A 26,282-nucleotide genomic window follows, 5' to 3' on the forward strand; every position below is an offset into this window, starting at 1 on the left:
GAAAAAATAACAATGCCTTCTGGACATCATCTTCCACAGGATATAACTGTTAGTGGTACAAAGACGCCTCTGGCAGGAGCTGAATCCGTTCCCCTCCTGATACACACCAGCCTCAGCATCAGGTGGACGGATCTGGAGTCGGTGAAGGTTTTTGAGCATGATGACGCCACAGAGTACTGACAAGTGAACGCCTCCCCACCGCCCGGCTGACATCCACACAAAGCCTTGCGTGTATGGGGCGCTACTTCGGTCAATACTCCACTCTGTGGCTTTTACATCACCACATTAGTGATCATTATGTTCAGAACAATTCCTGCAGCCAGGATGGACAGCATGGCACCACAGCCAGACCCCGACGCAGTGCCACGGTCCGAAAAGGGAGCATCGCTGCCTCAGGCACCGCCTCACTTCCACCGCCCTCCACAGTGTGCGTTTGGTTCGTCAGGCACTCTTGGTCATGTATTGGGGTTCCTGGAGACACTGACAGAGAAACAAAGAGCCGGGTCAGTGCAGCACTACCATATGATCTTTAATGCTATATTTACACATAGGCAAGATGCATTACAAATGTCATATTTGCGTCATTCTTGGCACATCCCTGACATTCTTAATGTGACTTAACACATCTGAATAGGTTTCTTAATAGTGTGTGTTGGTGCGTGATATTCCATGATTTTCGTGGAGCATGTTTTTGGCTGTCAAAAATCTTCCACGAATGTCACGCAACACCCTCATGTTGCCTCATGTCAAGCAGGTCGCAACTGAGTGCGTTGATCCATCTTGATTAGTGTTAATCCTTAATAAAGCATGACAGCGTTCTTCTCTGACATGCGCACAAATAAACCCTGCTGCACCACATTCAGTTTCACTGCTGCAGTATGCTGGAAGGAGGACAGGTGACACCAAGTCGGCTAAAAGTTTTGTTCCAGTGCTCCTCGGCGTACTTCTGCAGGTGTTCCACCTGCTGCATGTGCCTGATGTTTGGGAAAATGCACGAGATGAGAGCCGCGTGGAGCCACACATCTGGCTCTCGCGCTGTCTCCTCCTCATCTCTGCGCCACTCCACAGTACAGAGCCCAACTAAGCATGCAATCACAAAGTTCTTCTACTGTGGATTTTGAGGAACAAACTGGAGCAATCTGAAACTGACGTTTGGATGAATATGGGTGTGTGTGTGTGGAGACAATTCACCTCATTCACAATGTGACAGAACTTAACAATGCGCTGTTACGCACGATAGCATGCAACAACGCGGAACATTGTTCTTGACCGTACGTAATGGTTCCTGATAATTTGGCAGTAACACATGCCATTAATCGTAACGTGTGGTAACAGTTTGCAGAAGTTCCTGAGGACACCTGACACCTCTGCCTAAAATCATCACATTCGTGATCAGACGGCCAAGAATGTATACTTCGTGGCATTCGTGACTTGCCGTCGTCATGTGTAAACGCAGCTTAAGCTACTATTTAATGGAGTACAAGCAACTACGTTGCCAGATCTGGCCGGCCAAAGATGGTAATAGTTTCACCTTCAATATTCACCGCAGATCAAATACAAATTCCTGGTAAGAACGTAGCCATTATTCACATATTATGGAGTCAAATATTCACACAATACATTTTACTGCATTTTGTGAACAATCTTTAAGATTCACATTGAAAAATAAATGGCCCAGGAGCAGCCTAGAATTCCATATGCTGATCTGGATTCCTAAGAGAGATTTCTGGTGAGTACACAAAGGGTTTGTCACCGTGGCAGCGTCTGAAATGATCCCACAGTGTCAAAACACACATAGACACAGTTAAGATTTCTTAAAAGTTTTGGTGCTACTTATGTAATGATCATCAATTATTTCATCAACCCAAGTTCCCTTGCCCCTCCCTCACCCCCACCAGTTAGGTATTATCTTTTGACTCTTTATGACTGCAGTCTCTCTTACTTGTATCTGTATCGTTCTCATGAACCCCAGCTCTGATCCGGGCCTGCAGACAGGGAAAGAAGAATTAAAAAAAATAAAATAGAAAAGGTAATATTTATTCTTTCAGAGGTTGACAAAAGGTAAGTGTAGAGGGAGAACTTCAGTGCTAAACACTAACCTCAACTGTGGCTTTGGCCCAATTCAACTTAATGAGGTAGACGATCAAAAACAATGACTGCAGAAACCCACAAACAAGCAAGCCTGTCCATAGACCTGAAAGAAGGAAAGGAAAATATACATCTTCATAGAGATTCTCCAAACTAACAACCTATTTTTTTTTATACTGAGTGAAATATGAGGTCAGATCTGGGAGCATGTGGTTGTGCCACACATTGTTGCATCCACCATGCCAATGAACTGTCTTGCATTCTAGATGGCAACCATTCAGTCAGACAACAGGTCTGTCCCCACCTCTCAAAAGTATCTATTGCAGCCAGGTGAAACATGTGTGTGTGTGTGTGTCCTTAGTTTTTTTTGCAGCAGCTGAAGTAATCAACACTGAGGTGCCTGCATGCTGGATTATGCACAGAGGAAATGTACCACATGGCCAAAATGTCATAGTGGTGCTCCTTCATAATCCAAGTGATACTCCTCCTCAAAGTCTCCCTACAATACGTAACTGCTCCTGTGACAAAGAGTAATTGAAGTGGTACCCAAGCATCCTCCAAAGGGACCTAGTACCAAAGACACCCAGTCGTCACCTTAGGTCGCTGGTTCGTATCCAAGTCTCACAACCACAAGTAAGACAGGAAGCACCAGGACCCTAAAGACTGCCCTGTAACCTCATAACTCCATCTCCAGCCATGACCTCATTTCAAAGGCTGAGAACCTAGAGACATGAATCTCACTGTCAAGTAGTGATGCTGGTAACGCGTTACTCTAATCTGACCGTTTTTTTCAGTAACGAGTAATTTAACGCCTTAATCTTTCCAAATCAGTATTCAGATTAAAGTAACTTCTCCAAGTCACTGTGCGTTACTATTATTTTGCATTGTGGGTTGATTGCAGCATTAAACTTGGTCTGTGGGCAGGGGGTCGGGGTTCGACTGAACCTTCCACTGAAAAAAAAAGTCGGCATCTCTCAAAGCGTGGTGACGACAGCACACCTGCACTGAGCTTTACAAAGACATTTTTACGCTTTTTGTCCCTTTATTTAAAACTGAGCTGCTGTGTCTGCTCGCTAAAAACAGCTGATCCGTGACGTGTTAACAACACTTTTTTCAACCCAACTGCACCTAAACTCTTTCTGGGGATGATATGATGTAACAACCGTTGACAACACTTTCTTACCTGTCAATCTGGTCGTGTTTTCTGCATAAATAAACATTATCCATTCTTCCTGTTCAAATGCCAAAGCAGGGGCAAATCCAGACAGAGAGGGGGTCTGGAGCAGGGCAGGGATGCACCCCCCCCACAACACCCCCAGATTAAAAGGTCCACTTTTGAAGCTTTTTTTTTTTAACTACTACTACTACTACTACTAATAATAATAATAATTTCAACAAATAAAATGTTTAGAAAGAATTTAAATGTTACAAAAATGTTACAAAGAATTTAATACTTACATTTATAAACAATGTAGGTTATAAATGTCAAGTTTTACTGTACAGTGCCATCAACAGTCAAATATGAGGTCAAGAAAGGTGTCTATTTTTTTTTATAAAACACATTTATGTTCATTGAAGTCAAGAAAGGGTGACTACAAAGTGAGTGTTGGCAAAACGGGTTATCATTCTTATATTGAGGTGGCGGGGGGGGGGGGGGGGGGGTGATGGTGGCAGCTACTGAAACTAACTAATAAAATATCTAGTAATCTAACTTAGTTAATTTTAAAATTTAGTAATTGGTAAAGTAACTAAGTTTTCTTTTTCAAGGAGTAATCAGTAATTGGATTACTTATTCAAAGTAGTTGTGGCAACACTGATGCCAAGACAAGTGAATGTCCCCAATTACCTCAATTCCTATCACTAAATGACAGTTGTACACATACAGTTGCATTTATCTTTGGGCACTGAGCAGAGGATCGGCTAGAACTCAAACTTTCATAGACCTTACAGTCTCTGGTGTTTGTCACAAGAACACATTCCCTTTGGAAACACCTCTGGTATTAGAACACCATGCACATGTTCTAATAATGATGACTCAAACTCGTTGAATATGAAGTTACAAATTTCATTTTCAGATTAAAATAAATGAAGCAAACCCATGACTTCTGGCAGACAACTTGAGCACTTGCTACATATACACTAAAATACCTCTTTCACATTCCCTCTAAACTGGGCGGGCTATATAAGATGCAAAAAATGCCTGTCGCTGCCCGCGACTATACATCACTGTTGTTGCTCAGCCCCTCCTCCACCCGTGGGCTCTGATGGGTACAAAATGTGTTTAACTAAAAGCCACTGCCTTTATGTCAAGCAAGAGTCTGAAGGGAATGATCACCAAACTCAGTTATGTGCTGCTGTTGCATTAATATTGTCCGTGAGTTGTCTCACTGAAATGAAAAAAAAAAACAACAAAACTTTTGTTTGTGCGAGTACAGCTCAGTAAGACGAAGACAGCTGCCAGTGATAACTCAATAACAACATTTTTTTTAAAAATAACCCATTATTGCCTAGAATTCACAGTTGACCACATAAAGGTGTCTATGAATTTTCAACAGGTGGAAAAAGTGGTTTTACATTTTACTTACTGTATATTCATTTATAAATATTGTACATTTAGCAATTTTCTGTCAATTTTTAAAACTGTTCAAGGTGCATTAAATGCAGTTCCTTCCTACTCCTGCACGTGTAACAACCAAAAATAACAAGAAGTTTGTGTGGAAGCCGCTGGCATTGCTCTGAGCGTTTACATATGCAACTGTGACGTGTCCTCGTCACAGTGCTTTGGGGGCACGTTTATTTTGTGACTGATCAGGTTGAACTAGATTGTTACACCTGTGGGGCTTAACAAGACAGATAGAGGAAACACTCACTCAAACTGAAGGCTCTTACCCTTGATTCCCAATTTGGCTGCAAACATCAGCGGTATTCCAATCGGAAAAGCAACACCATAGAATCCCACGATGTACACGATCGCGCCGACTCTTTGCTTTCCTGCTCCTCTTATAATGCTTCCTGAGGCAGCCTGGTCAGGAATAAAGATGACATGAGCACAAAGGGTCCAATTTTGATTTTATTTTTAAGTAAAGATGTTAGTTGAGTGTACTTGTAGAAATACATACTGATATTGCATCTAAGAGGATGAACGGCGCATAGAACGAGATAACGTCGGCAACTCTTTTCCTGATTTCCCTGTTGACAAAGAACACATCATTGACATTTTAACGGTGTACAAGTGGCAGTGGAGTTTGTAGCCACCAGACGAGGCTTTTGGGAATTAAAGAAACTGACAAACAAGAACACATGTGACTTCAAAGCCACACGAGTGTGGAGCAGGACAGAAAGAGGCCAAAGAAGTGTCCAAGTGAACTAAATTCATACAAAATCCTTTCTGTGGGGTTGTGTAGTGTTCTGACAGTGCTATGCAAGCATTAGAATATAACTGCTGTTAAACAATTAGAAAATTATTTTGTTGTTTTGTTTCTACAGTTTAGTAAACTTCTGGTCTCTGACTGTGTATCACATTCAACCATCCCCAGTGCTCTTTTTCTTGTGCAGAGGAGCGTCCCAGGTTATATAGGAAGAAGGATGCTGAGGATGCAGGCACCAGGAAGGAGCAGAATAGGGAGGCCAAAGAGGTTTATGAATGTACTGAGGAAGTACATGGAGGTGGTTGGTGTGACAGAGGAAGATACAGAGGACAGGGTGAGATGGAGACAGATGATATGCTAAGGTGCCCCCTTTTCAGGCACTGGAAGGAACACTTTGAGGAACTCCTGCATCAGACTGGAGCACCCTCTATAGTAGGGGCAGACAGTGGCGGCGCCAAGAAATCTTTGTTGGGGGGCTGGGGTAAAAGTTGGAGGAGCTCCACAAAATGTCGTCGAAATGAACAATATCTAGTAAATTGCTTTATAAATACCAAGGTATATGTTTTAGTCACCCGTGCTCCTCTAAAATGTGGCATCAATGCACACACACATCACTTAGAATGATTGTATTCATCACTTTGCTCAGTTACGCAATACTGAGACATTCTCAGCGCAAAACTGCAGTTGAGATCCACAAATATGTCAGTCACTATTCACATTATTGGCAGAATTATTGGGGGGGGGGCTTGGCTCATTATTAGGGGGGCTTAAGCCCCCCCGAAGCCCCCCCTTGGCACCACCACTGGGGCAGAGCTGGAAGCTGATGCAGGATTTTAATCAATTTCCCTGGTGGAAGTCACTGAGGTAGTCAAACAACTCCGCAGTGGCAAAGCCCCGGGGGTTGATGAGATCCATCCAAAAATGCTGAAGGCTCTGGATGTGGAGGGATTGTCTTGGATGAGACGTCTCTTCAACATTGCGTTGAGGTCTGGCGCAGTGCCTAAGGAGCGGCAAACTGGGGTGGTGGTCCTCATATTTAAAAAGGGGACCAGAGAGTGTGTGCCAACTACAGGGGCATCACACTACTCAGCCTCCCTGGTAAAGTCACTCCGGGTGCTGGAAAGGAGGGTTCGGCCGATAGTTGAACCTCTGATTGAAGAGGAACAATGTGGGTTCTGTCCTGGTCGTGGAACACCGACCAGCTCTTCACTCTCACAAGGATCCTGGAGGGTGCCTGGGAGTATGCCCATCCAGTCTACATGTGTTTATGGACTTGGAGAAGGCGTATGATCAGGTACCCCGGGAGATACTGTGGGAGGTGCTGCGGAGTATGGAGTGAGGGGGTCCCTTCTCAGGGCCATCCAAACTCTGTACTCACAAAGTGAGAGCTGTGTTCGGGTGCTCGGCAGTAAGTCAACTCGTTTTCGGTGGGGGTTTGCCTCCGCCAGGGCTGCGCCTTGTCACCAATCCTGCTTGTGATATTCATGGACAGGATATCGAGGCGTAGTTGGGGGGGGTTCCAGTTTAGTGGACTCAGGGTGTCATCACTGCTTTCTGCAGATGATGTGGTCCTGTTGGCTTCATCGGCCAGTGACCTTCAACACTCATTGGATCGGTTTGCAGCTGAGTGTGAAGCGGTTGGGATGAGGATCAGTCCCCCCAAATCTGACTCCATGGTTCTCAGCAGAAACCAATGGATTGCCTACTACAGGTAGGGATACGGTCTTGCCCCAAGTAGGGGAGTTCAAGTATCTTGGGGTCTTGTTCACGAGTGAGGGGACAATGGAGAGTGAGATTGGGTGGAGAATCAGCACAGCATGGGCTGTGTTGCATTCACTTTACCGTACTGTTGTGACGAAAAGGGAACTGAGCCAAAAGGTGACGCTCTCGATCGATTGGTCAATCTTTGTTCCTACTCTCACCTATGGTCATGAGGTTGGGTCATAACCAAAAGAACGAGATTGTGGGTACAAGCGGCTGAAATGGGCTTCCTTAGGAGGGTGGCTGGTGGCTCCCTTAGAGATGGGGTGAGACGTTCGGTCATCTGTGGGGAGCTCGGAGTACAGCCGCTGCTTCTTCACATTGAAAGGAGCCAGCTGAGGTGGTTTGGGCATCTGGTAAGGATGCCTCCTGGGTGCCTCCCTAGGGAGGTGTTCCAGGCATGTCCTTGAATGAATGAATGAATGAATGAATGAATGAATGAATGAATGAAAACTGTTTATTTCGAACATTTGATACAACAACAATTACAAGATAGATCAGTAAAGACAACAACAAAAAAGTTCCTACTGTGTACCCAACATGTCCGAAAAGGGGTAGGGTGAAGCATCAGCTTATTTATCCCTACCCCTTCTTCCCCACAACCAGTAATACCCTTTGCCACATATACACATAAATTCCTACACACCTAAACCGATATCAATATATATATATATACATATATATACACACACATACATATACACATCAACATACACATATATACACATATACATATATACACGTATATATACACAAACATAAATATACACCTACACATACCTACTTACATACAAATACTATATATTTACAAGCCGAAGCAAACAACAAAAACACCCTAACCCTCATTACCCTTCCTCCTCCCTATACCCAGAAAAAAACATATTTTTGTACCGCTGTTTGAACTGGTTCATGCTTGGACATTGCTTGAGCCCCACTCCCAATCTGTTCCACATCCTCACCCCACAGACAGAAATACAGAAACCTTTTAATGTTGTTCGTGCCCACTGATGCTTTAAATTAAATTTCCCCCTCAGACTGTAATCCCCTGATCTGTTAAAAAACATATTTTTAATATTTGCTGGAAGTAAATTGTTTATTGCTTTATACACAATTTGTACTGTTTGAAAATGAACCAAGTCTGTGAATTTTAAGAATTTGGATTGTAAAAATAGTGGATTTGTATGATCTCTATAGCCAGTATTATGAATAATTCTTATAGCTCTTTTCTGCATTACTGATAGTGATTGTGTTGTACCTTTATAAGTATTACCCCATACCTCTGCACAGTACTGTAAATATGGTAAAACCAGTGAGCAGTAAAGAATGCGGAGTGAGTTGTGGTCCAGAATATGTTTCGCTTTGTTTAGAACTGAAATGCTTCTTGACAGTTTACTTTGTATATGTTTTATATGAGTCTTCCAGTTTATCTTATCATCTATTATCACCCCCAGAAACTTATTTTCATGTACCCTTTCAATATCTACCCCCTCGACTTGTAACTGAACCTGTATGTCTGTATTACAATAGCCAAATAACATGTATTTTGTTTTACTTAAGTTTAATGATAATTGTTTCTGTCAAACCATATTTTCAATTTTCCCATTTCTATACTGATCCTCCTCAGTAACTCCTGCAAATCCCCCCCTGAACAAAAATGCTTGTGTCATCTGCAAATAATACTAATTTTAATATTTTGGAAACATTGACAATATCATTTATATAAATTAGAAACAGTTTTGGACCCAATACTGACCCCTGTGGGACGCCACAAGCATTGTCCAAGCATGATGATGTATATTCCCCCAACTTCACAAACTGTTTTCTGTTACTTAAGTAGCTTCTCACCCAGTGCAACACCAACCCCCTAATCCCATACTGTTCAAGTTTACTGATTAATATGTCATGATTGATTGTATCAAAAGCCTTTTTAAGGTCTATAAATATTCCAACTGAATGTAATTGTGGTCTATGGCGTTTGTAATCTCCTCAACTGATTCTATTAATGCAAGTGATGTTGAACTATGTGCTCTGAATCCATATTGACTATCAGTAAGTAATTTATGTTTATTTATGAATTTGTCTAATCTATTATTGAATAACTTTTCTAATAATTTGGAAAATTGTGGAAGCAAAGAAACAGGTCTATAATTTGTGAAGTGGTGTCTATCCCCAGTCTTATACAGCGGCACAACCTTAGCTATTTTCATTTGATTGGGAAATTTACCGGTTTGAAATGATAAGTTACAGATGTATGTTAATGGTTCTACAATCCATTCAATGACCTGTTTTACCACCACCATATCAATTTCATTTAAATCGGTAGATGTTTTATATTTACAATTATTCACAATGTCTATAATTTCATTTCCATCCACTGCTGTGAGGAACATTGAACAGGGATTTCTTTCTATGAGATTATTATCCCAATCCTCAGGTTGGGAATCGGGAATTTTTTCTTGCCAAGCTTGGTCCAATATTTACAAAAAAATTATTAAAACCGTTGACTACCTCATCCTTATTTTCCTTCTTGACATTATTATCAATGAAATACTGAGGGTAACTCTGTTTTTATTACCATTTTTGATAATGCTATTTAATATATCCCATATTCCTTTAATATTGTTTTTGTTATTATATAATATGTTACTATAATATTCCTTCCTACATACCCGTATAATATTAGTTAATCTATTTTTGTATTTCTTATATCTATTTTCTGCCTCTTTAGGTCTTTAGTTTATGAATTCTCTATACAGTGTATTTTTCTTATTACATGCATTTCGTAACCCTTTCGTCATCCATGGTCGAGCTTGGATTTTTTGTTTTCTGTAGTCTTGTTTAATTGGACAATTTTTATCATATAATGATGTAAATATTTGTAAAAAAGTTTCATATGCACTATCAACATCACTTTCACTGTATACCTTTTCCCAGTTTTGCTCCTGTAAATCCTTCTTTAGTGTGTTCATGTTTCCTCTGTCCGCACTCGCCTGTATTTTATTTTCTCCTCTGGCTGATTCCGCCGATGGTTTCTATTATAAACGATGAAAACTGGTAGATGATCACTAATGTCATTGATTAATAATCCACTCACAGTGTTATTCTCAATATCATTGCTGAATATATTATCAATTAAGGTGGCACTATGGGATGTAATTCTGCTTGGCCTGGTGATTTTTGGATATAAACTCATACTGTACATTATACTGATAAATTCATCTGTTATTTTATGCTTATTTGGATTGAGCAGATCAATATTTAAGTCACCACAAATGAACACAGTTTTTTGATTAGTTTTTGAGAACATTTTTCCCATACAGTCAGTGAATGTTTCAATACTAGATCCTGGTGCTCTATATATACAGCTGACTAATACATTTTTGCTTTTTTCTTCACATATTTCAATAGTTATACATTCTAATAAGTTATCAATCACAGTTGTCATATTGTCTACTATTTTATAATCCATGTTCTTATCCACATACACAGCCACTCCTCCTCCACTCTATTTTTTCTGTTTACACAATTAAATTCATATCCATCCAGTTCAAAATCCATTCCTTTATCTTCATTGATCCATGTTTCTGATATAGCAATTATGTTAAATATTTTTTAAACTGACTTAAATATTCTTTAATGTTGTTAAAGTTTGCATATAGACTTCTGCTGTTGAAATGGATTATTGATAATTTGTTATCCGTTTTAATGATCCGATTAAACTGTTCATCTGTATAATAGCAACAACTGTCATTGATATTTGAGAAGAATTATTGTCCGGGTCTATATCGTGCTCCAAGTCCAGTACATTGTGGTCTGTGTATTTAAATGTTCTCAGTTCTACTTTTCCATGATCAGCAATCCTTTGAGTTATATCCTTCTTGTCTCCAGATGTAGATGAATAGGTAGTAGATGAATAGGTTCCTCTGGTCTGCGTCATGGTGTTGTGATGTGTTTGTGTCCTCATACCTTATTGGTCATATCTGTCCAGATCCTCGCTTTAAGAAACACTATTGTTCATATTTGTCCAGCTCCTCGATGTTCCTTATTGCCATGACTTTTGCTTGTTCTGGTGATCCGTTCAGTTTGATGAATATTTTACAGTTTGAAGTCCATGTGTGCTGGATTTTTCCCTGTTTCTTCAAGAAGCGTGCTTTCCTGGCGATGTCGGCATTCCGTTTGGTGAGATGTTCATTGATGAATACGTTTGTCCCTTTCAGTTTTTCTTCCTTGTTTTAACAGTGCTGTTCTGTGTTTTCTGTTGATGAATCTCATGATGACGGTTCGTTTATCACCGTCATTTCTCCGGGGCAGAGGGTGGCACGCTTCAATGTTATTTAAATCCATTTCTATACCTTTAGATAGGAGGAAATCAGCAACCTGTTTTTCCACAGAGCTGACCTCCTGTTCACTGGGCTCCCTCCGCTCTCATCTGTTACCGCCCGTGCGTAGGACCGTGGTTTGATGTGAAGACCTGTGATGATGACGTCGTTGATTCTGGTGTACTGCTCCAATTCAGCCACTCTATTTTCCAGCTGCACCAGATGCCGGTCTTTCTCGGCATTCTGGAGCCGTAATGCCTTCACCTCCTCCACCAGATCCATGATTGATTTCTGTTGCTGCTTCACAACAGAAATCTCCTCTGATAAAAAGTCCAGAGACTTTTTAATATCGTCACCTTCCTCCGCTGTCAGAACCTTCTTAGGCCCCATGGTCGGCTTATGAGCAGCTTGTCGATCGCCGATGTTAACAGCCTGCGTTGTTTGTCACCGGGATGGATCTGCACTGCGCTGGTGCCGCGCGGCCTCGGTGTTTCCGCGCTGATGGATGCGCGGTGGCTGCACGAGTCCTCGGGGAAGCGGTACTCGTGACGCGCGGTTCTAATGACGCAGCGCGCGGCCTCAGTGAATTCACCACGTTGGGCCTCGGACGTTGTTGCTGTCCAGTCGCGGGGCTAAGTTGCCGGTTGAGGTGGTATTCCCACTGTCCGGGTTGGCAAACACCGGCGTGGCAGATGGCAACCACAAACACCACCTCTGAAAACTCAGGTACAAACTTTTTGCAGCTCTGACTGACTGTGACTGACGCAGCTCCTCCTTCTGGGAGGAGACCCTGGGGAAGAACCAGGACTAGGGGGAGAGATTATATCTCCACACTGGCCTGGAACGCCTGGGGATTCCCCAATAAGAGGTGGTCAATGTGGCCCGGGAAAGGGAAGTCTGAGTCCCCTGCTAGAGCTGTTGCCCCGCGACCCGATCCTGGATAAGCGGCTGAAGATGAGATGAGATTTCTTTTCAGCAGTGGTAAAGGTCCTGTAAGTGCTCTTTATCTCCAACATTTTTACATAACACCCTAACAGACAAGATATCAAATGAACCGATCCTTCGAAACATAAACTACTCACTCATCATATGTGAAGACATAAGCGATATGATCCTTCAGGCTGCCAATGATCACTGTCAAGGACACGGACACTGACACTAGAGGGCACAGAATTAACCAGAATCATTATACAATCTTTGTGACAGCAATCAAAGTCTTAACATGTGAGTCAACATTTTGGTCAGAAACCTTCTTCAGCCTTCTGTGTTTCAGTGACATGATCTTATTTATTAAAGTATTTCTCGCAAAGCAGCACTATAAAGACAGTTCAGGCTGTCAGCTTGAGCGATGTTCTTAAAATGTTTTATGTCAAAACCCAGAAATTACTGTACATTTAAACGCAAAGTTCACTTTACCAACTTTAACCATATTAAATAACTGCATTTTTCATGTGAACGGGTCCACAGGAAAATCATTTTGTTCCACAGTTCCGGTGAGTCCTGAGTCGACAGGGTTCTATCCCAAGGTAGAACTAGAGATCTGTCAGCAAGCTCACTAGTAACTACACTGAACAAAAGTATAAACGCAACACTCTGAATTTTAAAATATGAACAGCGGTAAAAGATTACCAGTTTTTTTCTGTAAGTACTATTGTTTTTAATGCACAAACACGTTTAGACATGTGCAACGGTTTGCCACTCCCTTTTTGAGACATTGCCCCCTCCAGACAGGTGTGGTATGTTGTAGCACTTTCAAAAGAACATGCACATTACTCAGACAATCCTTGTACTGGGGACGATAAAAGGCCACCCCAAACTGTCCTGAAATGTCAGGCATTGTAGCGCCACAGATGACATAAGTCATGACAGAGCGCAGAGTTGGCATGCTCAATGCTGGGATGTTGACTACAGCTGTAATGTCCTCTTCTCTATCAGCCACTGGACACAACAGTTTTGACAGTTTGGGAAAACGATCAATCGACCACACACCTGCAGACCATGTGCTACCACCCCAGCTCAGAATAGGTATATCTGGTTATGACTGTGAATTGTTGCTAAGATACCCCTCCCCATGTGTTGCTAATGTGCTTCAGTGATGGCACTTCTGTGGTAATAAAAACTTCAAACTGAAGCAAGACATCCGTCTTCCTCTTCCTCAGCCGCAAGTCGGGGCGGTTATTATGTTATTATTTTTTTGACATGCACAGGACACATAACGCACCGCAAGATGCAAACAGAGGCCACACAAGATACTGGCGTGTGAATTTTGACACATGGTCCCACATTGTAATGAATCTCAGTGAAATCCAAATAGATGTCCGAATGTGGAAATGTCTGTCATCTGTGGGAAACTGACCAGTAAAGCTAAGGTGATGGAGGTGAGTAATTTCCTTAACACTAAGCATACAAAATATTTAAAAATGTCCAATTTTCTGTTTATAATTTTGTTCAGTATCATAACATTAACCAGTTCTGCTCTGACGCCTGTAGGCCAACTGGCCTGTCAGTTGACAGCTGTCAGCTTGCAAGATGTGTCATGGCAACGGGGAACCGAACAAAGGATCCTCTGGCCTTCAGTCCTTAGTCAGTTCTCACAAATTAAAAATCCCTCTTAGAGAAGGAAACATGGATCAAAGATATTGGGCTTAAATAGAACTCGTGCCAGCTCAGTCAAGTGTAACAGACAATGTGTTTTCTGATTCTCTGCAGACAAACTCTGACAACAGGTTTGTTATTTTATGTTGAAATAACTTAAGAGGTTTGAAATAAGGAGCATTATGTGTACATAGAGGCAAGCCAAGGATGACCACAACAACTCCAGTTACCTCAACAACTTGCACATTTTACTCTCATTTAAAATTTATGAAGCAGTTGGCAGAGAAAGTCCGTACTAACCGGCGCAAAACATGGCGACTTTAGCAGACATTGTGGCCTCTTCCGTGTTTCTGGCTCCCAAAGCATTTCCCACTCTGATGCTGGCTGCCACACCAAAACCCAAAGGGAACTTAAAAAGAACAAACATCTGTAACAATCAACATCACATTCAGTGAGATTCTGTGTGTCATCTGTGTTTGATCGTAGAGACAACAGTCACCATATATGCAACATTTGACAGTTCGTATACAACCGATTGAGCGCCAAGTTCCACCTCACTTATTAGACCTGTAGACAAAACATAACAAAATAACTGTTTAGATGTCACTCGTGTACTGACTACCGTAGATTACTTCAAAATAAGAATTACCTGCCAGAAAACCACCAATCTCATATGTCCACCACTCAACACAGAGCATGACCATACTGGGGATGGCCAGGCGCATGTAAGATCCCCAGTCCTGCAGACACTCTGTAGTCCAGCCTGTGTAATCAACCAAACAAATACTCTAATGAGCCAATCAGAACTGACTCAGAAACCAGACGTTTATGATCACTTCTTTAACAATAAACTGTATTTGTCAAAATTATTAGCATCAGCCACTGGCGTCATATTAAACCAAGAGTCACTTTATTTGCAAAAGGTTAATGGCCTCAGTGATGCCAAACTTTTCTATTTTTCCCCACCAAGATTGCCTGAGGCGCCCCTTGGTGGCTACATTGTAATGAAGAATTATGAACATATCAAAGATTATAGATGTCTTCAAGCATAAATTTCAGTAACATTGTGATTATCGCTCCTCAAAATTGATTTGTAAACATTTAAAGGGTAGAATTTCTTCTAACAAAGCTTATCTGCATGCCTATAAACTATGGAATAAATTTACTGAATTTGAGTTTTCAATTCTTGAGCTCCAGTTTAAAGGTGTAGTACCTTTCAATTTGTCTCCCATTGATTACAGTTTGCCTTGTCTGGAAACAGTTCAGGATTTTGACCCATGTGAGAAGTCGGACAGCTGTTTGGCAATGATACCTTTCCAGAAGTTCCAAGTCTTTAAAGTCCTGGTGCTTCATGTATAGTTGTGAGATTTAAATGTTAACCAGCAACCTCAAGCAGCAAGGGTTAACCCTAACCCAGTAAATTTGTCTACTTTGTGATAAGCTGACAAAGGGAATATACACCTTCAAACTGTCAAACATATTTTATTTGTTTTGGTTAATTTAGACCACTGCTGCAAACTGACCATCCTACGTCGCAAATTTGCTCGATCTCACCTCCCCAGGTGGCCTTATGGAGACCATTCCAGATGATGTACACATAAAGACTTGCAGCCATGATGAACTGGGAAATAGCGTTGGCAACGGCAGAACCTCTGCAAAGATGGTTTTACTGTATGACAATGGTCATGTAGCAACATCGATAATACTGAAGGATTATCGGCAGTACGGCGTGCGGCATAAGAGGTGATACTTACGCCACTCCCAGGTTTATCACATAGAGAACGATGTAGTTGATGAGGGCATTTAGCAAATTGACAAAGATGCCCGTGATAACTTGCGGCCAAATGATGGACTAAAAGGAACAAGAATTGGCTATATAACAGGAATTTAGCTCATGAAATATTTCAGCAAATGCTCATTGATAATATACTCAACACAAATATAAATGCAACACTTTTGGTTTTGCTCCCATTTTGTATGAGATGAACTCAAAGATCTAAAACTTTTTCCACATACACAATATCACCATTTCCCTCAAATATTGTTCACAAACCAGTCGAAATCTGTGATAGTGAGCACTTCTCCTTTGCTGAGATAATCCATCCCACCTCACAGGTGTGTCATACCAAGATGCTGATTAGACACCATGATTAGTGCACAGGTGTGCCTTAGACTGCCCACAATAAAAGGCCACTCTGAAAGGTGCAGTTTTGTTTTATTGGGGGGGGGATACCAGTCAGTATTGGTGTGACCACCATTTGCCTCATGCAGTGCAACGCATCTCCTTCGCATCATCCGTGAAGAGAACACCTCTCCAACGTGCCAAACGCCAGCGAATGTGAGCAATTGCCCACTCAGTCGGTTTACGACGACGAACTGGAGTCAGGTCGAGACCCCGATGAGGACGACGAGCATGCAGATGAGCTTCCCTGAGATGGTTTCTGACAGTTTGTGCAGAAATTCTTTGGTTATGCAAACTGATTGTTTCAGCAGCTGTCCGAGTGGCTGGTCTCAGACGATCTTGGAGGTGAACATGCTGGATGTGGAGGTCCTGGGCTGGTGTGGTTACACGTGGTCTGCGGTTGTGAGGCCGGTTGGATGTACTGCCAAATTCTCTGAAACGACTTTGGAGACGGCTTATGGTAGAGACATGACATTCAATACACGAGCAACAGCTCTGGTTGACATTCCTGCTGTCAGCATGCCAATTGCACGCTCCCTCAAATCTTGTGACATCTGTGGCATTGTGCTGTGTGATAAAACTGCACCTTTCAGAGTGGCCTTTTATTGTGGGCAGTCTAAGGCACACCTGTGCACTAATCATGGTGTCTAATCAGCATCTTGGTATGGCACACCTGTGAGGTGGGATGGATTATCTCAGCAAAGGAGAAGTGCTTACTATCACAGATTTAGACTGGTTTGTGAACAATATTTGAGAGAAATGGTGATATTGTGTATGTGGAAAAAAGTTTTAGATCTTTGAGTCCATCTCATACAAAATGGGAGCAAACCAAAAGTGTTGCGTTTATATTTTTGTTGAGTGTACTTTTAGACGGACCTGATTCTGCAGGTATCTTGTTAACAATGCAAACATAAATGTAGCCTGTAAAGAAAAGACTGATGTCAGATTTTCCACCTGAACCACTGGTGAACTGTCAGGAGTGGTACTTACAGGAAGTGAAGGCATAAATATCTTCACATACAGCTGAGCCAGTCTAGAAAGAGATTCAGAATCAGAATTCAAACAAGAACTTTGGTGGGTTTAAAGAATACAACAAAATGTAGAACGGGCATTTCGAACCAGCTGACCTTGCCACTTCTGGAGTTTGTCGGACAGCCAACAGAATTAGTTCAGTGTTTAGGAGAATGGCCCAGCAGGGGAAACAAGCCAGCAACAAAATAAGAATGGCCCGCTGCATAATGACACCAATTCTCAGGAGGTTGCGGCTCCCAAATGTCTGAAATCAAAGACAAGATTCAGATTTTTGAAAATTTCAGCTGTCAATCCAAGAGTTATATACAATCAGCCACTTTTTGAGGTACACCTTACGCTTACCTATCTGGAGCCCCTTTTGCCCTCAGACCTGAATTTAAACAGAATATAGACATATTCAACAGATCCTGTTGAATATGTCTATATTCCTGATAATTTAGAGATTTGCTTTAATAGGCAGTTGAGCAGGTGTACCTAATGAAGTGAGCAATGAGAGTGAGTGTGTGTGTGTGTGTGTGTGTGTGCGTATACATGCATGTGTTTCCATACACTTTGGCTAAAACTTTCAAACTAAACTTTCCCTGACTGCACATATTCCATTTATCAAACAATGACCAAGCCAGGTGGAATTTCTACTTTATTTCCATATGCAATTATTGAAAAATAATTGCATATGGTAATTATTTATTAGGGCCCGAGTAGGCAACGTCCTACGAGGACCCTATTGTAATTGCGCTGTTTATTATTATTATTATTATTATTCTTATTCTCAATTTTGAAATCTAAATTTCGGCCTCTTCCCATGCTCAAAAACTCAAACTTTCCAAAGTTGTCCGGCCGGATCCGAAATTCGATATTTTGGGGGCGTCGCACATGGTCACAGAAAAATCGCGAAATAGCGCCCCCTAGAAATTTTCAAAAACCCCTCCTCATTGGGATTTTTTCATCGTAGCCTCACGGTGGCCTTTTATCGTCCCCCAGTACAAATTCGGTACACATATTTACCATGCCAGGACGCACGAAAAAGTCTCTTACTGTCATGGTGAAATATCGACAGGAAGTCGGCCATTTTGATTTTAAGTTTCGATTTTGAGCAAATTTGCCATTTTTGGCCATTTCCACGAACTCGTCCTAGGGATTGATCCGATTGTCTTCAAATTTGGTCAAAATCATCACAACACAATGGTGATCAAAAGTTATCAAAAGATTCTAATTAAGTCAAAAGGCGTGGCTGCTAGGGGTCGTCAAACTTTGGCGAGATTTTCGGAGCACGCAATTTCACTTCGACCGGCTGTCACGCCCACATACTTCATCATAGATCCTTCAAACGTGCTGAACATGATGAGGGCTCCGCCCTGAACGTCTACATATCTTAAGTCCACCACCGGGGGGCGCCCCGGTGGCGGGAAATGTCCTATTTTTACTTTAAGAGGTCCTGATGTCACATACGTAACCCAATCAACTTCATTCCACTTTTAAAACATGCAGAACAAATTGGTGAACATAGGCAATAAACGCTGTGCCGTGTGGCGGTGTACCGAATATTGCCCATTCGCCATAAAATTACGTTCTTTCCTTTTGACGGCTTTAATTTTGTCACATCATCATGAAAATTAATACACAGGTCGAGCACGACAACCTCTTACAATTCATAGGGGCATCGCCCATGGGCGGGGCAAAATGCCTCAATAGCGCCCCCTTCAAACTTTCAAAAACCCCTCCACATAGGGGTTTTTTTGGAGTAGGGAGATGAAAATTGGTACACGTGTGACTTGCATAGACGTACAAAAAAGTCTCTTGCACCATGGGTCTACTCCAAACAGGAAGTCGGCCATTTTGAATTTTCTTCTCATTTTGGCATGTTTTCCACATGTTGTTCCAATGCACTTCAAATTTCTTCCACATCATCCACAGACGATACTGACCAAAAGTTATCGAAAGCTTTTCTTTATGTCGAAGGGTGTGGCCGCTATGGCGCCGCCATTTTGACCCTTCGCCATGGAACATTATACTTAAACAGGTACTGATGTCACATACTTAACACCATCAACTTCCTTCCACTTCTAAAACATGCAGAACAAGTTAGTGAACGTAGGCGATGATTGCCGTGAACTTACCAGTAACGGCTTCTGTGTGGTGGCGTACCGAATATCGCCCCTTCGCCATGAAATTACGTTCTTCCTTTTGACGGCTTTAATTTTGTCATATCATCATGAAAATTGATACACAGGTCAAGCATGACAACCTCCTACAACTCATAGGGGCCTCGCCCATGGGCGGGGCAAAGTGCCTCAATAGTTAACCCTTGAAAATTTTAAAAAACCCTCCCCATAGGGGTTTTTTTGGAGTAGGGAGATGAAAATTGGTACACATGTGTGACTTGCATAGACGTACAAAAAAGTCTCTTGCACCATGAGTCTACTCCAAACAGGAAGTCGGCCATTTTGAATTTTCTTCTCATTTTGAAATGATTTCCACGTTGTATTTGAACGAACTCGTCCTAGGCATTTTGTCCAATGCACTTCAAATTTCTTTGACAGCATCCAAAGATGATACTGACCAAAAGTTATTGAAAGGTTTCTCTATGTTGAACGGTGTGGCCGCTATGGTGCTGCCATTTTTACCCTTTGCCATGGAACATCAAGTCATGATAACTCCTTCATTGCTTTGCCTGATTGACTTGAAACTTCACATCTATGATGACGGTTGGCCCCTGAACACACCCAGCCCCTCTGTTTGTACATTGAGCGCCCCCTAGTGGATGAACAATCAACATGTCATAACTCCTTGATGCACTGTGTGATTTGTTTAAAATTTTAACTGTGTGATGAGTGGTTGCCCCTGCATGCACATGCCCACATGTGGTCACAATGGTACCCACTGGCCTCGGTAGGCGGTCGCGCGGAACGAGGGCCCGTATATGACTGCTTGCAGTCCTAGTTATTTATTATAATTGCTCATGCTTTTGTTTTCTTCTAGACTAGATTATTGTAATGTTCTATTTTTAGGGTTACCACAGTCCAGCATTAGGGGTCTTCAGCTGGTTCAGAATGCTGCCGCCAGACTTCTGACACGTAGCAGAAGGTCTCAACATATCACACCCATTTTGGCATCTTTGCACTGGCTCCCTGTCTCTGTGAGAGCAGATTTTAAGGTTTTGTTATTGACTTATAAGGTTGTTCATGGACTGACGCCATCTTATCTGGCTGATCTGGTAGAACTCCACGTGCCGGCCCGGGCTTTGCGGGTCGCAGGATGCGGGACTTCTCTGTGTTCCCAGGGTGAAGAAGAAGTCAGCAGGTCAAAGAGCCTTTTCATATCGTGCACCCACCCTGTGGACCAGTCTTCCTGCGACCGTGAGGCAGTCTGAGTCTGTGGACATTTTTAAGTCAAGACTCAAAACCTATTTTTATTCTCTTTCTTATGGATAGTTTTTATTTTTGTTTTATTCTTTTACTTCTGTTTTTATTTATGTATTTGAATTTTTTATTCATTTTTAATTATTTATTCGATTTTATGTTGACTTGTTTTATGTAAGGCGCCTTGAGATGGCTTTTGCTGTGATTTGGCGCATTATAAGCTAATTAAATTAAATTAAAATTAAATTAAAAAGAATACTTAATATATTTTTTTCCAGTTGATACTCATTTTTCCAGATTTTCAGTGGGTATGACAAGAAAATTTAAGAAACCTCAGCAATTTGCATTACTAAGGGTTAACTGGGGAACATTTGGCTGTATTTAATAGGTGACCTGTAAAATCAGAGGTTACTGCTTTGTTTTTGTTTTTTAATCTAAAGAATTAAACCTTTGTTCCAAGGTTCAACAGGGTCTCAGGTTTACAACTCGGGAACTGATGAAGGATTTGAAGGCATCAGACAGACATGTATATAAATGAACACAGCTTCTTCTTCTGGGTTAATATGTAGAGATGAAAAAAAGGAATATTATGATAACAATGTTTGAATACTGACAGACATCAGTTTAGCTGTAACTGCACTGACACTGGGGGGTGGAATTCACTCTAAATATTACTCACTGGGCTGTGAGCATGGACCGGGCCGCCGGGGCACCCGCCCTCAACCGCCACCCAATCCTCTCTGCACCCAACCCCCATGGCCCCCTCTGCAGGTGGTGAACCCACAGGAGGGCAGGCCCACGTCGCTCTTTTGGGCTGAGCCCGGCCGGGCCCCATGGGCTAAGGCCCGACCACCAGGCGCTCGTGTGCGAGCCCCAACCTCCAGGGTGGGGCCCCGGCTCCCCATACCGGGTGACGTCTTGGTCCTTGATTTTATACTGGTCATGGCGGTCAAGGGTGGGTGGCCTGGCAGCCCGGTCCATGCTCACAGCCCTGGCTACTGGGAGGTGGAATGTCACCATCGCTAGGGGGGAAGGAGCCTGAGCTTGTGCAGGAGGTTGAGAGATACCGACGAGAGCTAGTCGGGCTCACCTCCACGCACAGCTTGGGCTCTGGTACCCTACTCCTGGAGAGGGGCTGGACGCTTCATTTTTCTGGCGTTGCCCACGGGGAGAGGCGGAGAGCTGGAGTCGCATTGCTCACTGCTCTCCAGCTCAGTCGCCATGTGTTGGAGTTCACTCTGGTGAACGAGAGGGTTCACGTCCCTATGCCTTCGGGTCGGGGATAGGTCTCTCACCGTTGTCTCGGCCTATGGGCCGAGAGGCAGTGCAGAGTACCCGACCTTCCTGGAGTCCCTGGGAGTGGTACTAGATAGTGCTCCGACTGGGGACTCCATTGTTCTCCTGGGGATTTCAACGCCCACGTGGGCGACGACAGTGAGACCTGGAGGGTTGTGGTCGGGAACGCACGGCCTCCCCGATCTGAACCCGACTTCTGTGCTAGTCACAGTTTGTCCACCAACAAACACCATGTTCGAGCACAAGGGTGTCCATAAGTGCACGTGGCACCAGGACACCCTGAGCCGGAGGTCGATGATCGACTTTGTAGTCATATCATCTGACCTTCGGCTACATGTCTCAGACATCAAGTGAAGGAGGGGCCAGAGCTGTCGACCAATCACCACCTGGTGGTGAGTTGGATCCGCTGGGAGGGGAGGGAAGCCAGTCAGACCTGGCAGGCCCAAACATATCGTGAGGGTCTGCTGGGAACGACTGGCGGAACCCTCTGTCAGCGAGGTCTTCAACTCCCACCTCCAGGAGAGCTTCTCCAACATCCTGGGGGAGGTTGGAGACATGGAGTCCGAGTGCACCATGTTCTCCACCTCCACTGTCGATGCGGCCGTCATAGCTGTGGTCGCAAGGTCTCTGGTGCCTGTCACGGCAGCAATCCTCGAACCCGGTGGTGGGACACCGGAAGCAAGGGATGCCGTCAAGCTGAAGAAGGAGTCCTACTTATCTTTGTTGGTAGGTGGGACCCCAGAGGCAGCTGACTGGTACCAGCAGGCCAACTGTGCCGCAGCCCGTGTGGTCGTAGAGGCAAACACTCGGGTCTGGGAGGAGTTCGGGGAGGCTATGGAGGAGGGCTATCGGTCGGCCTCGAAGAGATTCTGGCAAACCGTCCGACGCCTCAGGAGGCGGAAGTAGCTCTCCACCAGCACTGTTTACGGTGTGGGTGGGGAGCTGTTGACCCTGACTGGGGATGCTGTCAGGCGGTGGAAGGAGTACTTTGAGGATCTCCTCAATCCCATCGTCGCGTCTTCTGAAGAGGAAGCAGAGACTGGGGACTCAGAGGCAGACTCACTCCATTACCCAGGCCGAAGTCACCAAGGTGGTTAGAAAGCTCCTCGGTGGCAAGGCTCCTGGGGTGGATGAAATCCGTCCTGAGTACCTTAAGTCTCTGGATGTTGTGGGACTGTCTTGGCTGACACGCCTCTGCAACATCACGTGGCGATCGGGGACAGTTGCCTCTGGATTGACAGACCGGGTGGTGGTCCCTCTGTTTAAGAAGAGGGACCGAGGGTGTGTTCCAACTATAGGGGGATCACACTCCTCAGCTTCCCGGTAAGGTCTATTCCAGAGTACTGGAGAGGAGAATTCAACCGTTGGTCGAACCTCGGATTCAGGAGGAGCAGTGTGGTTTTCGTCCTGGTCGCTGCACACTGGACCAGCTCTACATGCTCCATCGGGTGCTCGAGGGTTCATGGGAGTTCGGCCAACCAGTCCACATGTGTTTTGTGGATCTGGAGAAGGCGGTCAACCGTATCCTCGGGGCACCCTGTGGGTAGTGCTCCGGGAGTACAGGGTCCGGGGTCCTTTGCTAAGGGCTATCCGGTCCCCTGTACGACCATAGCAGGAACTTGGTTCGCATTGCCGGTATAAGTCAAAACCTGTTTCCAGTGCCCGTTGGCCTCTGCCAGGGCCTGCCCTTTGTCCACCGGTTCTGTTCATTATTTTATGGACAGAATTCTAGGTGCAGCCAGGGTGTAGAGGGGGTCTGGTTTGGGAACCACAGAATCTCGTCTCTGCTGTTTGCGGACAATGTGGTTCTGTTGGCTTCGTCAAATCAGGACCTTCAGTGTGCACTGGGGCAGTTTGCAGCCAAGTGTGAAGCGTCCAGGATGAAAATCAGCACCTCCAAATCCAAGACCATGGTTCCGACCGGAAAAAAGGTGCTTGCCCTCTTCAGGTCGGTTGGAGTGTCCTTGCCTCAAGTGGAAATAGGGTGAGGAGCTCGGTCACTCGGGAGGAGCTCGGAGTCGAGGCGCTGCTCCTCCACGTCGAAAGGAGTCAGTGTGAGGTTGGCTCGGGCATCTTTTCCCGGATTGCCCCCCCCGGACGCCTCGCTGTAGAGGTGTTCCAGGACACGCTGGAGGGACTACATCTCTCGGCCTGGCTTAGGAATGCCTTGGGGGTTTCCCCGGAGGAGCTGGGGGAGGTGTGTGTGGATCGGGAGGTCTGGGCGGCTTTGCTTGAGCTGCTGCCCCCGCGACCTGACTCCGGATAAAGCGGAAGAAAATGGAATGAATGGATGGATATTACTCACTGGGTATGCTAAATGCTGTCAAGCCTTCCATTAGGAAGAATCATCTTCATTTTCCATCCATCCATGGCCGTCGCCCGGTATGGCGGAGCCGGGGTCCCACCCTGGAGCCAGGCCTGGGGTTGGGGCTCGCGCGCAAGCGCCTGGTGGTCGGGCCTTAGCCATGGGGCCCGGCCGGGCTCAGCCTGAAAGAATAATGTGGGCCCCGCCCTCCTGTGGGTTCACCACCTGCAGAGGGGGCCATGGGGGTCGGGTGCAGAGAGGATTGGGTGGCGGTCGAGGGCGGGTGGCCCAGCGGCCCGGTCCATGCTCTCAGCCCCTGGCTGTTGGGACGTGGAATGTCACCTCGCTAGGGGGGAAGGAGCCTGAGCTTGTGCGGGGTGTTGAGAGATACCGACTAGAGATAGTCGGGATCACCTCCACGCACAGCTTGGGCTCTGCTACCCAACTCCTGGAGAGGGGCTGGACGCTTCATCTTCATTTTGACAGAGTTAAATTAAAAATGTTTGAAGATGTACAGAGACCGCTTTGTGAATTATACATCCCAACAGTGGTGGGCACAGTTCCGCTAATCCGCTAACTGATAATTATCGAGCTAATTGTTTCATTATCAGATTAGCTTTTCAGTTAACTTTGAAAAACATCAGCGGATTAATTATTGTCCAATAAATTTTAGGACCGCTAACCTAATTTGCTGGCGTGGTGAACAAAGCTTAACAATTATAAACATTTGTGAAGTCCGAAATCAAAGATTTGAGTACCTACCTGTTAATGTTTTGTGGGAGACCACAGCTCTATCTTCTGCAAACAGAGGAGAGCTGGTTTCCAGGAGGAAAACTGATCTATCCTCTGCAGACAAAGGAGAACTGGTCACAGAAAAGAAAACTCATTTCTTCTGACCCCATACGGATGTGTGGGCAATATCACCCAAGTCATCCAGAGGCATACAATTTTAACTTATGGTTTAAATTTTAACCAAACTATTTTGGAAAAGTTATTTAAATTAACGACATGTCTTGTTTTATAAAGTGAAAACATCAGATATATGTTTTAGTTTTAAAGTAATGCACTAATTTTGAAGGTTTAGTGTGGACATTGTGTCTCCACAAAGTGCATTATGGGTAACCTCAGTACATTCACGACAGAAGAAATGCATTTGCGACGCTCTGATCAGGCTCCACACGGACAACAGCATTAAACTCTTTATATGTTGTGCCCATACTCTCTTGAATATATTCTCTGGGTTTATAGACGTTGTTATTGTGTTGTTTTATGTAAAAAAGGCCAGAAGAAGCTCAGGTTGCTTCGCCATTATTTTCAATTGGAATCATTGCAATCGATTCTGTTTGCTCTTTAATGACTTGCTAGTAATATATATATCTGAAATTCAGTTTGCCTAAATTAAATTTCACACATCTTAAATGTAGCAGACATGGATTATCTGTAATTTTGTTTTGGAAAGTTTTCAGACTCTACTGCCATCTAAAGGCCAGTAGTGTTCATCGCAGTATTCGCCCTAAGTACGAAGTGTCTAGGCACCAGTAGATGGCAGTGTTCTATTTATTTTGACACTGGTTTTATATTATAGCATATATATATATAAATAAATCACAACTTGGCTTTACTTTGCAAATGCCATTTTTTTTTAGAAATAAAAAAAAGCATATTTCACAAAAGCACATTTATATGTAACACCAACACACACATAGTAGAGAAGCTTGAATCTTTGACTGGACTGGTTGCTTGATGCGAGGATGTTTCGCTTCAAATCGCAGAAGCTTCCTCAGCTAAAATTCTTGCTCTGGTAGTCTGACTTCTGTTTTGAATTTTGTAGAGAAGAATAAACAGAAGCCACAAAAGCTGGAGTTTTAAAGCCATGGATTGGGATATGTTTGAAGCTTCAACAGACAGTCTAGATGACTACACAGACACTGTGACGTCATATATTCATTTCTGTGAAGACAGCATCATCCCACAGCA

The 26,282-nt window shown here is 43.7% G+C and overlaps 1 protein-coding gene across 1 annotated transcript in view; it reads right to left on the reverse strand.

Annotated features, from left to right (window-relative positions):
• Positions 1–291: 291 nt before the first annotated feature.
• The window catches only part of LOC117509461 (multidrug and toxin extrusion protein 1-like), a 64,760-nt gene continuing 38,769 nt past the window's right edge, over positions 292–26,282 (reverse strand). Inside the window, exons 7-16 of the mRNA XM_034169161.1 lie at positions 15,686–15,783; positions 14,781–14,894; positions 14,631–14,698; positions 14,432–14,540; positions 12,619–12,694; positions 5,208–5,277; positions 4,978–5,110; positions 2,100–2,194; positions 1,943–1,985; positions 292–480 (exon numbers count right to left, since the gene is read on the reverse strand). Coding sequence (XP_034025052.1) covers positions 302–480; positions 1,943–1,985; positions 2,100–2,194; positions 4,978–5,110; positions 5,208–5,277; positions 12,619–12,694; positions 14,432–14,540; positions 14,631–14,698; positions 14,781–14,894; positions 15,686–15,783 — 985 coding nt within the window. The 3' untranslated portion in view covers positions 292–301. The remainder of the gene's footprint in view (positions 481–1,942; positions 1,986–2,099; positions 2,195–4,977; positions 5,111–5,207; positions 5,278–12,618; positions 12,695–14,431; positions 14,541–14,630; positions 14,699–14,780; positions 14,895–15,685; positions 15,784–26,282) is intronic.

This window comes from Thalassophryne amazonica, chromosome 4, assembly GCF_902500255.1.
Source record: "Thalassophryne amazonica chromosome 4, fThaAma1.1, whole genome shotgun sequence".
In the NCBI taxonomy this organism is placed as follows: Eukaryota; Metazoa; Chordata; class Actinopteri; order Batrachoidiformes; family Batrachoididae; genus Thalassophryne; species Thalassophryne amazonica.